We start from the raw sequence: 13,142 nt of genomic DNA, 5'->3' as shown, positions 1-13,142 counted from the left end.
TGTCTTCCTTTGGATGAGGAAGTACCTGGAATAGAATCCCTGCCCTTCTTCCCCTGGTTGAACGGGTTCAACCACATGGGCCTTCAGAAGGGCGGAGAGTTCCTCTGTAAGTACCTTTTCATGCTGAGAGCTGAAGTAATGAGGTCTCAGTGGACAATTTTGAGGTTTTTGAAGTCAATTCAAGGTATATCTGAGACAGACTTATAAGGAGCCACCACTCGTAGAAACTTTTTCAGCCTTCCTCCAACCAGAAGGTCATCTGGTATGACACTTTCACTGTGGCTATGCTCTGCTAGAGCCAGTCAAAAGCTCGCCCCTTGCTTTTGCTAGGGAGCAGCAGGGAACTTAGGTGCACGCTGTTGATAAGAACGACCATGCTGGGGTTGAGCGTGAGCAGGCTGGCGAGAGGAGGCGGCATACCTATGCCTCTGTTGGTAGTAGGCACCCTTCCCTGACTTACCAAAATACCTCCTGGATGAGGAGGCAGGTGCAGAAGGCATCCAGAGGGAGAAAGAAGAGATGGTATCAGTATGTTTCTTGATTTAGTCAACGACCTCCTCAACCTTCTCTCCAAAAATGTTATCCCCCTGGCATGAGGCATCTGCCAACCTCTGCTGAACAGAATGTTCTAAGTCAGAAACACACAGTCAAGAGAATCTGCATACTGCTATACTATGAGCAGAGATCCTGGAAGCAATATCAAAAGTGTCACAGGCTCACCTGGCCAAGAACTTATGACATGCCTTCTGCTGCTTGGCCAACTAGCGAACTGACTCGACCTGCTCCAGAGGGAGAGATTCTTCCAAGTCCAGCAACTTATGCACTGAGTCCTGAAAGTAGACACTCAAAAAAAAGCTAGTAAGACAGAATATGGGACACAAGCATTGAAGCCTGGAATGCCTTCCTCCCAAAAGAGTCCATGGTTTTACCTTCTCTGCCTGGGGGCGCCGAGGCATAGTCTCTAGTACTCTTGGCCCTTCTGAGAGCAGATTCCACCAACATGAAATTGTGAGGCAACTGGGGCCTACTAAAACCAGGAGTACTGTGGATCTGGAAGGGCTATGGTCAGGGTCTAAACAATGAAGAAATCAAGAATGGGTCTCTGCACCAGAGATGGTCCGAATGCACCCACTGGGAACTATAGATGACATGGATAAAAAAAACTTCCGCAGTGAAATCAAATGGCTTGATGGTGAGGCACCAAGAAAAAAGGAAAAACTTGTCTGAGTCAAGGCCTAAACGCGGCCTACTGACTGGAAAATAAAGGAAAAAGGCAAAATAACCCAAAGATGGGCAGAAAAAAAAATCTTCCCCAAAACAGTCGAAAGGCACCAAAATGGCTCTTAGACCGGGCGCATGAGGAAAAGGGGACCTGAAGACGGGCAGAAGAAAAAGAATCTTCCCGAAAATAGCCAAAAGGCACAAATAAAAGATTTTTGACCGGGCGTGTGAAGAGACACCCCACACATTTCACTGCAGTAAAAGAGCCCTAGCAGCGGGCGGGAAGGCACTTGCTCATGAATGATGGAGCGTGTCTCGCGCTCCACAAAGCTCTGTTTTGAGCTTGTTAGAAGCTCTGCACCAGGTACAGCACTTAAAAGAAGTCACTGGGAACTTTAGATGACACTGACGGAAAAACTTCCACAGTGAAATCAAATGGCTCAATGGTGCTGGAAAAAGGGGCAAAGCACCGTGAAAAAAAGATTAAAAAAACTCAACTGGAGTCAAAGCCTAAATGTGACCTACTGACCGGAAAATAAAGGAAACTTTAAAAAAGGCAAAATAACTAAAAAGTTAAAGGAAGAGAGGAAAAGGGGACCCGAAGACAGGCAGAAGAAAAACAATCTTCATGAAAATAGCTGAAAGGCACAAAAAAAGCTCTTTGACTGGGCGCATGAAGAGACAAACACACACAAAAACATAGTCTCTCTTCATCGAAGTAAAAAAGAACTGTGGGAACCGCGCCCTCATGGTGGACGGGAAGGCACTTGCGCATGCGTGGTGGAGCATGTCTTGCGCTCCACAAAGCTCTGTTTTCAGTTTGTTAGAAGCTCTGGATCGGCAACGTAGGACTGTGTTACCCACTTAGGCCTGCTTGTCCTCAGAGAATACGCCTTATCTAAGAATTGTACAATGAAACTACCTATTAGGTCTCACTTTTAAGCAATGACTCCCTCCAGAGCTTCTCTGACAAATAGCAGAACCACAATTCGGGAACCAATCTGTGGACTTTCTACATGGCTATACACCACATTCTCATTGAGCCATCTCCCCTAATTTTTTTGGCAGTTTATTTTTATAAAAACAAAACAAATATCCTCAAGATTTAATGGTGTTTGAAATACTGTAGATCAGAGTGACTGACCCTAAAGATACATACCATCAGCTAAACGCTCTTGCCAGCTCTGAGCTGCATGTGTAAAGAACTCATTATTTAGTGCATTGCTACTTAAACGTAGCTGCCCATCATTTCCCATCTAGAATAGAAAGCACAATAATAAAGAGTTACTTATTTTGGAAGTAAAACATGGAGCTTGATAGAAGTTAATTACTATTATCTAGTATGGAAAACACCCATTTTACCCCATCTCCAACCCCTTCATCATTGTTTCCCCCTCAGCCCAAACCCTACACTCTTCCAACTTTCTCTGCTCCCTGCCACCACCCTCAGTAAAAATACAGCAATGTGCTCACCCCTGCTCCTAAGCTCAAGCCCATTCCAATTACTCTACCCCCTCCACTACCTATCACCACTGTTCACGTTTTCTGCCTCCTATTTGTGAAACTGTCCATCTAATGCCCTTGGTTCATTGTGGATTTACAAAGAGCATGTGTTAAAATGTTTTTTGCACATGCTCCTTGCTAAATATGCAAATCATAAAGCAAACATTGTCACTTCAAGCCCATTGCTGAAAAACTGCTTAACAGCCAGAGGGATACTAGGTAGGAGTCCCAATATCCAGTGCTATTTAACTGGTCAGAAATGGGCACTCACTGGTTAAATAGTGTTAAATAACAGTTATATCCCGTTGAATACTTACAGTTAGCGGCAACCGCTAAAACCAGCTATCTGGTAAGGAATGCATATTCAGCGCCAGACCAGATAGGACAAGTCCTATCTTTAACAACGGTAACTTAACCGGTCATCCGCTGAAGTAATTGGCTTAACCAGTTAAGTGGTTGTCAGCCAACCTTCCCTCCCTCTCCAGATATGTAATGCCAGAAACAGCCCATACTGAATATCTGAATTTAACACCAGTAGCAGGCAGTCAAAGCTCTGTCTGCCGCCGGCTGAATATCAAGTCCAGATTCCCAGAAGAATGGCCATCACCTCCCAGACATAAGACTAGCAGCCAACTAGAGGTCTTTATGACACTGCTCCATGCACAATTCCCTACTCTTTATGCTCTTGCAGTCTTTCCCCAAAGTACTTTTTCAAGTACTTGAAGATTACTTAAAAGTCTGTTTCCATTACAAACAAAATCAGTACTATACAGGATCTGATGAAATGAGCAAAGACAACATCTAGGGCACTTTGAGATGTATTTTCAAAGAACTTAGACTTGCAAAGTTACGTGGAGGGGCATAATCGAAAGGGCCGCCCAAGTTTTGTTGAGGACGTCCTCGCAAAACGTCCCGATGGAGGGGCGGAGAAACTCGTATTATCAAAACAAGATGTCCATCTTTTGTTTCGATAATACGGTCGGGGACGACCAAATCTTGAAATTTTGGTCATCCTTAAACTTGGTCATTTCTGATTTTCGGCAATAATGGAAACCAAGGACGCCCATCTCAGAAACGACCAAATCCAAGCCATTTGGTCGTGGGAGGAGCCAGCATTTGTAGTGCACTGGTCCCCCTCACATGCCAGGACACCAATTGGGCACCCTAGGGGGCACTGCAATGGACTTCATAAAATGCTCCCAGGAACATAGCTCCCTTACCTTGTCTGCTAAGCCCCCCCCCCCCCCCCCCCCACTACCCACAACTGTACACCACTACCTTAGCCCTTTTGGGTGAAGGGGGACACCTAGATGTGGGTACAGTGGGTTTCTGGTGGGTTTTGGAGGGCTCGCCGTTTCCTCCACAAAAATAACAGGTAGGGAGGGGGATGGGCCTGGGTCCGCCTGCCTGAAGTGCACTGTACCCACTAAAACTGCTGTGATGGACCTGAGTATGACATCCGAGGCTGGCAAAAAATATTTTTAAAAATGTTTTTTTGAGGGTGAAAGGGGGTTAGTGACCACTGGGGGAGTAAGGGGAGGTCATCCCCGATTCACTCCGGTGGTCATCTGGTCATTTCGACCACCTTTTTGTGCCTTGGTCGTAAGAAAAACAGGACCAGGTAAAGTCGTCCAAGTGCTCGTCAGGGACGCCGTTTTTTTCGAGGACGTCCATGTGTTAGGCACGCCCAAGTCCTGCCTTCACTACACCTTCGATACGCCCCCTTGAACTTTGGCTGTTCCTGCGACGGAAAGCAGTTGGGGACGTCCAAAATCAGCTTTCGATTATACCAATTTGGATGACCCTGGTGTCCTTCTCTTTCGAAGATGAGCCCAATAGTAACCTATGGAACTTTGCAAGTCCAAGTGCTTTGAAAATCAGCCCCAATGAGTCTATTTTGGCAATTACGAAAAAAATAAAATGGTAGTAATAGGATTTCTATTCCATTATGTTCCCCAACAAATAATAAGCAATTTAGAGAACTCATTTCTGAACTGTTCTGTTTGCTGATGAACGTTTGTAAATGTTTACGTTTATTAAATTCTTGATACACCACCTTTCTGTGGTACCACCAAAACAGTTTACGTATTATATATAGGTACTCTCTCTATTCCTAGTGAGCTCAAAGTCTGTTTATGTACCTGGGATAAAAAGGTATCAACAAGAGTGACACATGGACATATTTAAATGGCAGAGAGACAATTGTTTCCAAATTTAATTTATTCTGAATCATCTTAACAGAAGGACAGAGCAAGGCATAATACACACATTATAAGAAAGAACTACACACTAAACAAGCCCCACAAAAAAGTAAAATACAATTAAGACATCTATATCTAAAGTCTCAATTGCATCAGTGAGAAGTTTTAGATTAATCCCAGTTAAAAATAGAATTCCTCATAAGTTCTCTAACAAGCACCGAGCCACCACACTATGTCATAGATTTTGCCAAGGTACGAAGATCATGAAGAGCATCAGAAAGAAGGGAAGATCCCACCTTCATTTTGGCCGCTTCCTGATCCATGAGGGCCCAATCATCTACTACTACTACTTATCACTTCTATAGAGCCACAAGGCATATGCAGCGCTGTACACCATACACGAAAAGACAGTCCCTGCTCAAAGAGCTCACAATCTAAATAAGACAGGTAAACAGACAGAACAACTAAGAGATAAGGGAATTAAAGAGGTGGGGTACAGGGCAAGTGGGTAAAGGTTAGGAGCCAAAAGCAGTGTCAAAGAGGTGGGCTTTTAGCCTGGACTTGAAAACGGCCAAGGACGGGGCTAGACGTACAGGCTCGGGAAGTCTATTCCAGGCGTGAGGTGCAGTGAGATAAAAGAAACGGAGTCTGGAATTAGCAGAAGAGGAGAAGGGGAGAGACAAGAGAGATTTATCTACAGAGCGGAGTATGCGAGGGGGGGGGCGTAGGGAGAGACAAGAGTGGAGAGGTACGGGGGAGCGGCAGAGTGAATGCACTTATAGGTCAGTAAGAGGAGTTTGAATTGAATGCGAAAATGGATAGGCAGCAGGTGAAGTGACTTCAGGAGAGGGCCAATGTGAGCATAGCGACTTTGGCGGAAAATGAGTTGTGCAGCAAAGTTTTGGACTGATTAAGAGGAGAGAGATGGCTAAGTGGGAGGCCGGTGAGAAGATGGTTGCAGTAATCTAGGCGAGAGGTAATAAGAGTGTGGATAAGGGTTCTGGTTGAGTGCTCAGAGATGAGGGGACGGATTTTGCTGATGTTATAAAGAAACGACAGGTTTTGGCAATCTGCTGAATGTGAGCAGAGAAGGAGAGAGAGGAGTCGATGACCCCAAGGTTACGAGCTGATGAGACAGGGAGAATGAGAGTGCTATTCACAGAAATAGAGAAAGCGGGGAGAGGAGAGGTGGGTTTAGGGGGAAAGATGAGAAGCTCAGTTTTGGCCATGTTAAGTTTCAGATGACCTTGAAACACCCAGGCAGCGATATCAGATAGGCAGGCTGAAACCTTGGTCTGGATGCTGGTTGAGATTTCAAGGGTAGAGAGGTAGATCTGGGAGTCGTCAGCGTAGAGATGGTACTGAAAGCCATAGGATGATATCAGAGAGCCAAGGGAAGAAATGTAAATGGAGAACAGGAGAGGACCGAGAACAGAAACTTGAGGTACACCGATTGGTAGTGAGATAGAAGTGGAAGAGGATCCACCAGAGTGTACACTAAATGTGCGAAGCGAGAGGTAGGAGGAGAACCAGGAAAGAACAGAGCCCTAGAATCCAAGTGAAGACAGCGTTATCAAGGAGCAGGCTGTGATCAACAGTGTCAAAAGCGGCGGATAGATCGAGAAGGATGAGGATAGAATAGAGACCTTTAGATTTGGCCAGAAACAGGTCATTGGAAACTTTTGTAAGTGCAGTTTCAGTTGAATGAAGAGGGCGAAAGCCAGATTGGAGTGGGTCAAGAATAGCACGAGATGAAAGAAAGTCAAGACAGCGGAGCTGAACGGTGCGTTCAAGTATCTTGGGGAGGAGGGAGATGGGTCGATAGTTGGAAGGACAGGTAGGGTCAAGTGAAGGCTTTTTAAGGAGTGGTGTGACCACAGCATGTTTGAAGGCATCAGGAAGGTCGCAGTGGAAAGTGGAAGATTGATATGATGGATAAAAGGGGTGAGAGTAGGAGAGATGGTGTTAAGAAGGTGGGTTGGAATGGGATCAGAGGAACAGGTAGTTTTGTATTGAGGAGGAGAGAAGATGACTTGTTTCGTCATTAGTGATTTCGGGAAAGGAGGAAAAGAACGGGGGGGCTGGGGAAAAAGGGGAAAGGAAAAGGGGAGGCAATCATCTGCCTCTCTATCCAAGATCCTCTCTGACCAGCAGAAACAGGCACAGGCTAAACCACCGCAAATAGTCGCTTGAACTTCTAGGACTGCAACATTAAAGCTCTGCTTCAAGAGAGCTTCCATACAACGGTCCCGAGGATCCAGCAGTGCCATGCCCCCATCCACAAAACAGTATTTTTCACCACAGTGAAAACTATGGCATCTACCATCAGAGGATGCAAGGTCTCCCTGTCCTGCTCAGGGATAAGGTGCAGATGGACCAGAACCAGGCAACCAGAAAAGGAGCGTCCAGAGCCTTCCATTGTGTGTGAATGACATCCTGGATGTCCTGATGCATGGGGAAGGACTTGGAGGACTTCCTAATGCCCTTGAAGAGATGGATCACCATACACAGAGCTTCCTGAGGGACCTCTTCAAACTTCAAAACAGATACCACCTGAGAAATGAGCTCATGGAACTCCTCCCTATCAAAAATACGGACCGCCGAGTCCTCCTTGGTGGTAAATCCTCCATCCAATTTACTCCAAATTCAAATCGTCTTTCTTTGCCCAGACCTGATCTGCCTCAGAAAACGGGGAACTGCAATCTAAGAGCTCTTCAACATTCCCATCCAGCTGCAGCTTTTTGGAGGGGGGGGGGGGAAGAGGGGGAGGAGAATTGGCTCTCTGGGACTGCATATAATGACCCTGCAGAGACGGACTACCCTTTCTCCGTAGGCAAAAGGCCCTATACATGGCTAACACAAAAAGTTGGGGGGGGGGGGGGACTCCTCCCCAGACACCTGAGGAACCACTGCAACCTCCGGGCCCTGCACAGAGGATGTCATGGAAACCAACCACGTGGGATGATCAGAAGTTGACGTAGACTGCAAGATGGTGGCAGATCCTGCTGAAATCGGAACTGCTGTTGCCATTGAGTGCTCCTCCACTGAGCTCAAAGCGGCCGTAGCCGTCGCTGAATAGAGACCTAGCTACGATTCCACTGCCAGCCATGACAGAGCCGCCGCTGCCAGATCTTTGCCAGCACAGGAAGCAGTTTCCTTCAGAGTTCACAGCACATTGCTGACAGAGCACGCAGCGCTTCAGATGCTGAGAACCCATGGCACCGGACAAACATCCACTGAGCTGAAGGCCAAACCACTGCTAGGACCCCCACACTGCAAAACACTGAAAACAGCCCCATGAAAAGCAGGAGAGTAACTCACTGCACTGCTCACTTGATCGGTATTCCTTGATATATATTTTTTTAAACTGAAACAAGCACCAGGCTTTGTGCCAAATTTTTTTTTTTTCGAAAGAGCCCAGACAAACCGCTCAAAGCAGGCAGTGGTTTTTTTTTTCCTCCATTTTGTTTCAAGTGCTCAAACAAGCCTCAAAGCAGCCTCAAAGCAGGCAAAGGCCAATGGGCAGACCCCTCAAGCACTCAGGATTGCCTGCCCACCAGGGTGCAGAGAAGGGACAGCCGAGACTCCAAACTAGGATCCAAGGATCTGCTGGGGTTTTCCCTGAATTGGAATATATGCTGTGCAAATTCTAAGATGATTCAAAAGAGGCAAATCAAAACTACCCTACTCCTCATTTACTGTCCTCCGGGAGATTGGCCCAAGGCAGAACCTCTACTTGTAGAGATTACTTCCTCTGCCATGTCCCAATTTTCTAGGATTATCTTCTTGGAAGACTTAAACCTACACTTGGAAAATGATGCAGACACCAATGTCCACAACTTCAAATCATTCATGAAGGACTGCGAACTAACTACCTTCTTCAAGGGTGCACATTCTGCAATGATTCAAAAGATCCTCTGGGATCTTAGTCTAAGGCAGAACCTTGACTTGTAGAGATTACTTCCTCTGCCATGTCCCAATTTTCTAGGATTATCTTCCTAGGAGACTTAAACCCACACTTTGAAAATGATACAGACACTAATGTCCACAACTTCAAATCATTCCTGAAGGACTGTGAACTAACTACATTCTCCGAGGGTGCAACTCATGAAAAACGCCATACATTAGACTTCATGACTTCCTATCCTAATAGCTTGATCAGTTCATTCAAATGGAAGCCAGTACAGCGAAGTTTCTTACCTGAAGCAGGTATTCTCCGAGGACAGCAGGCTGGATATTCTCACGTGTGGGTGACGTCACATCGGCCCCGGAGGATTTTCAGCAAGAAATCTACAGAAGTCTCTTCTGGAGCGTTGCACCGCGCATGGCGCTCCAAATGCGCATGCGCGCGCGTAGTTTCCCGCCCGTCACGCAGTCACGCTCCTCAGTTGAATCCAATAGTTAAACAGAAAAACAACTCCAAAGGGGAGGTGGGAGGGTTTGTGAGAATATCCAGCCTGCTGTCCTCGGAGAATACCTGCTTCAGGTAAGAAACTTCGCTTTCTCCGAGGACAAGCAGGCTGATATTCTCACGTGTGGGGTATCCCTAGCCTCCAGACTCACTCAAAACAATAACCATTGGTCAATTGGACCTCGCAACGGCGAGGGCGTAACAAGGATTGTCCTGAAACAAGAAACATCTGAGAGTGCAGCCTGGAACAGAATAAAAATGGGCCTAGGAGGGTTGGAGTTGGATTCTAAGCCCCAAACAGATTCTGCAGCACCGACTGCCCAAACCCACTGACACGTCGACTGTCCTGCTGCAGGCAGTAGTGAGATGTGAATGTGTGGACTGATGACCACGTCGCAGCCTTGCAGATCTCTTCAATAGTGGCTGACCTCAGATGAGTCACTGACGCAGCCATGGCTCTAACATTATGAGCCGTGACATGGCCCTCTAAAGTCAGCCCAGCTTGGGCATAAGTGAAGGAAATGCAATCTGCTAGCCAATTAGATATGGCGCGTTTCCCGACAGCAACTCCCCTCTTGTTGGGATTAAAAGAAATAAACAACTGGGTGGACTGTCTATGGGGGCTTGTCCGCTCCACGTAAAAGGCCAATGCTCTTTTGCAGTCCAAAGTGTGCAGCTTGCTTTCGCCAGGACTTGTATGAGGACAGGGGAAAATGTTGGCAAGACAATTGACTGGTTCAGATGGAACTCCGACACCACCTTTGGCAAGAAATTAGGGTGCGTGCGGAGGACTACTCTGTTTTGATGAAATTTAAGGTAAGGAGCATGAACTACTAGGGCCTGAAGCTCACTGACCCTACGAGCTGAAGTAACAGCCACCAAGAAAATGACCTTCCAGGTCAAGTACTTCAGATGGCAGGAATTCAGTGGCTCAAAAGGGGGTTTCATCAGCTGGGTGAGAACGACATTGAGATCCCATGACACTGGTGGAGGTTTGACAGGGGGCTTTGACAAAAGCAAACCTCTCATGAAGCGAACAACTAAAGCTGTCCAGAGACAGGCTGACCTTCTACACGTTGATGGTAAGCACTAATCGCACTAAGGTGAACTCTTACGGAGTTGGTCTTGAGACCAGACTCTGATAAATGTGGAAGGTACTCAAGCAAGGTCTGTGTAGGACATGAAAAGGGATCTAGGGCCATGACTGTCACACCAGACGGCAAACCTCTTCCATTTAAATGAGTAACACCTTTTAGTGGAATCTTTCATGGAAGCAAGACTCGGGAGACACCCTCAGAAAGACCCAAGGAGGCAAATTCTAAGCTCTCAACATCCAGGTCCTGAGAGCCAGAGACTGGAGGTTGGAATGTAGAAGCGCCCCCTCGTTCCGAGTAATGAGGGTTGGAAAACACTCCAATCTCCATGGTTCTTCGGAGGACAACTCCAGAAGAAGAGGGAACCAGATCTTACGCGGCCAGAAGGGCGCAATCAGAATCATGGTTCCGCGGTCTTGCTTGAGTTTCAGCAAAGTCTTCCCCACCAGAGGTATGGGACGATACACGTACAGAAGGCCTGTCCCCCAATGAAGGAGAAAGGCATCCAACGCTAGCCTGCCTGGGCCTTAAGTCTGGAACAGAATTGAGGAACCTTGTAATTGAATTGAGTGGCAAAAAGATCCACCGTCGTCAGCACTTTTTGTGGCTGAGGAATTTGGAATGGGCACACCAAAACCAGATTGGATCAAATTGTCCACCATTGAAGTGAATTCCGAAAGTCGATGGACAGCTGGATCACATCTTCTAGATTCCCTGCAGCTTGAAACCACTGGGAAGCTAGGGTCCACTGAGCCGATCTCATTTGAAGACGTGCCATGGGAGTTACATGAACTGTGGAAGCCATGTGCCCCAGAAGTCTCAACATCTGCCGAGCCGTGATCTGCTGAGACCCTTGAACCCTGGAGGCTAGAGACAGAAGGTTGTCCGCTCTTGGCTCGGGAAGGTAGGCACAAGCTGTCTGCGTACACAACAGAGCCCCAATGAATTCCAATTTTTGAACTGGGTTGAGATGAGACAGGGTAATTGATGACAAACCCTAGAAGCTCCAGCACTTGAATAGTCATCCGCATGGACTGTAAAGCTCCTGCCTGGGAGGTGCTCTTCATCAGTCAATCGTCCAGATAAGGGAACACATGCACTCCCAGTCTGCGTAGAGATGCTGCAACGACTGCCAGGCACTTGGTAAATACCCTGGGTGCAGACGTCAAACCAAAGGGTAGCACACAGTACTGAAAGTGCTGCGTTCCCAGCCGAAACCGCAGATACTTCCTGTGAGCTGGAAGTATCGAAATGTGAGTGTAAGCGTCCTTTAAGTCCAGAGAGCATAGCCAATCGTTTTCCTGAATCATGGGGAGAAGGGTTCCCAGGGAAAGCATCCTGAACTTTTCTCGAACCAGATATTTGTTCAGGCCCCTGAGGTCTAGGATGGGACGCATCCCCCCTGTTTTCTTTTCCACAAGGAAGTACCTGGAATAGAATCCCAGCCCTTCTTGCCCTGATGGAACGGGCTCGACCGCATTGGCGCTGAGAAGGGCGGAGAGTTCCTCTGCAAGTACCTGCTTGTGCTGAGAGCTGAAGGACTGAGCTCCCGGTGGGCAATTTGGAGGTTTGGTTTCCAGATTGAGGGTGTATCCTAACCGGACTATTTGAAGAACCCACCGACTGAAGGTTATCAGAGGCCACCTTTGGTGAAAAAATGTTAACCTCCCCCAACAGGCAGATCGCACGGCACGGACACATTTACAGTGGCTATGCTCAACTGGAGCCAGTCAAAAACCCGTCCCTGGTTTTTGCTGGGGAGCTACAGGGGCCTGTTTAGGCACATGCTGTTGATGAGAATGAGCGTGCTGTGGCAGAGCCTGAACCAGCTGACGAGAAGTAGGAGTGTACTCACAGCCCCTAGAGGCGTAAGGGCGCACTTCTCTTCCCTTTAAAAAAAACTTCCCGGGGGGAGGAAGTGACGTCACCGAACAGTATGGACGTTTGAGCAGAGAGCTCCCGCTTACCCCTCGCGAAAATCGGCAAATATATTGCACCCAACGCGAGCAAGCGAACCAAACCGCAACCTAATTACAGCTCCGCACTTAGCGAACTCCGCGATTGATGAGCCAGAAGCCAGCACCGGCGCAATTAGCGCAATTCACCTTCACGCCATGAGGAGAGCCCCAGAAGAGCAAAATTGCGGACAAAGCGGGAACGCTGACGCCGCCGGACCCAACGGAGCACTGTTTCCCAAACCTGGAGCCTGAAACAGGAGGTGTAACGTCGCCGGGTACGGCGATTCCCCTGGAACTGAAGACGTGGCTTCAAGAAATAAATCTGCAGTCCCTGCGCAGCGAAGTGGCAACGCTGGGCTCTGATCTCAGGGCCGAAATCCGAGATCTGGGATCGAGACTAGATGAGATGGAAACACAACTGGAACACCACGAGGAGGCTCTGGGGCAGGCAGACCAACAAGCAACGGAACTGCGCTCCATCCAACAACAACAACAAGATAAACTGGAAGATTTAGAAAACAGGAGCCGCCGAAACAACTTGAGATTTCGGGGCCTCCCAGAAACTCCCACGTATCAAAACTGCGAAGAAACTGTCCAAAAAATGGTGGTGGAGTTATTCAGCGCAAGTGGCTCAAGTATTACAGAGGAATCCATCCAGATAGAGCGAGCGCACAGAGTGCTAGGGCCAGCTCGTAATAATGCACCGAAGGACATTATTGCTTGTTTTGCAAGTTACAAGATTAAAGAACAGGTG

The 13,142-nt window shown here is 47.5% G+C and overlaps 1 protein-coding gene across 3 annotated transcripts in view; it reads right to left on the bottom strand.

Annotated features, from left to right (window-relative positions):
- ASXL1 (ASXL transcriptional regulator 1) overlaps window positions 1-13,142 on the bottom strand; it is a 262,106-nt gene that overhangs the window by 46,875 nt on the left and 202,089 nt on the right. For all 3 annotated transcript variants that reach the window (XM_030211279.1, XM_030211281.1, XM_030211280.1), the window contains exon 9: window positions 2,381-2,477. In XM_030211279.1, coding sequence (XP_030067139.1) covers window positions 2,381-2,477 — 97 coding nt within the window. The remainder of the gene's footprint in view (window positions 1-2,380; window positions 2,478-13,142) is intronic.

Source organism: Microcaecilia unicolor, chromosome 8, assembly GCF_901765095.1.
Source record: "Microcaecilia unicolor chromosome 8, aMicUni1.1, whole genome shotgun sequence".
Classification (NCBI taxonomy): Eukaryota; Metazoa; Chordata; class Amphibia; order Gymnophiona; family Siphonopidae; genus Microcaecilia; species Microcaecilia unicolor.
This window is presented reverse-complemented; position numbering and strand designations above follow the sequence as displayed.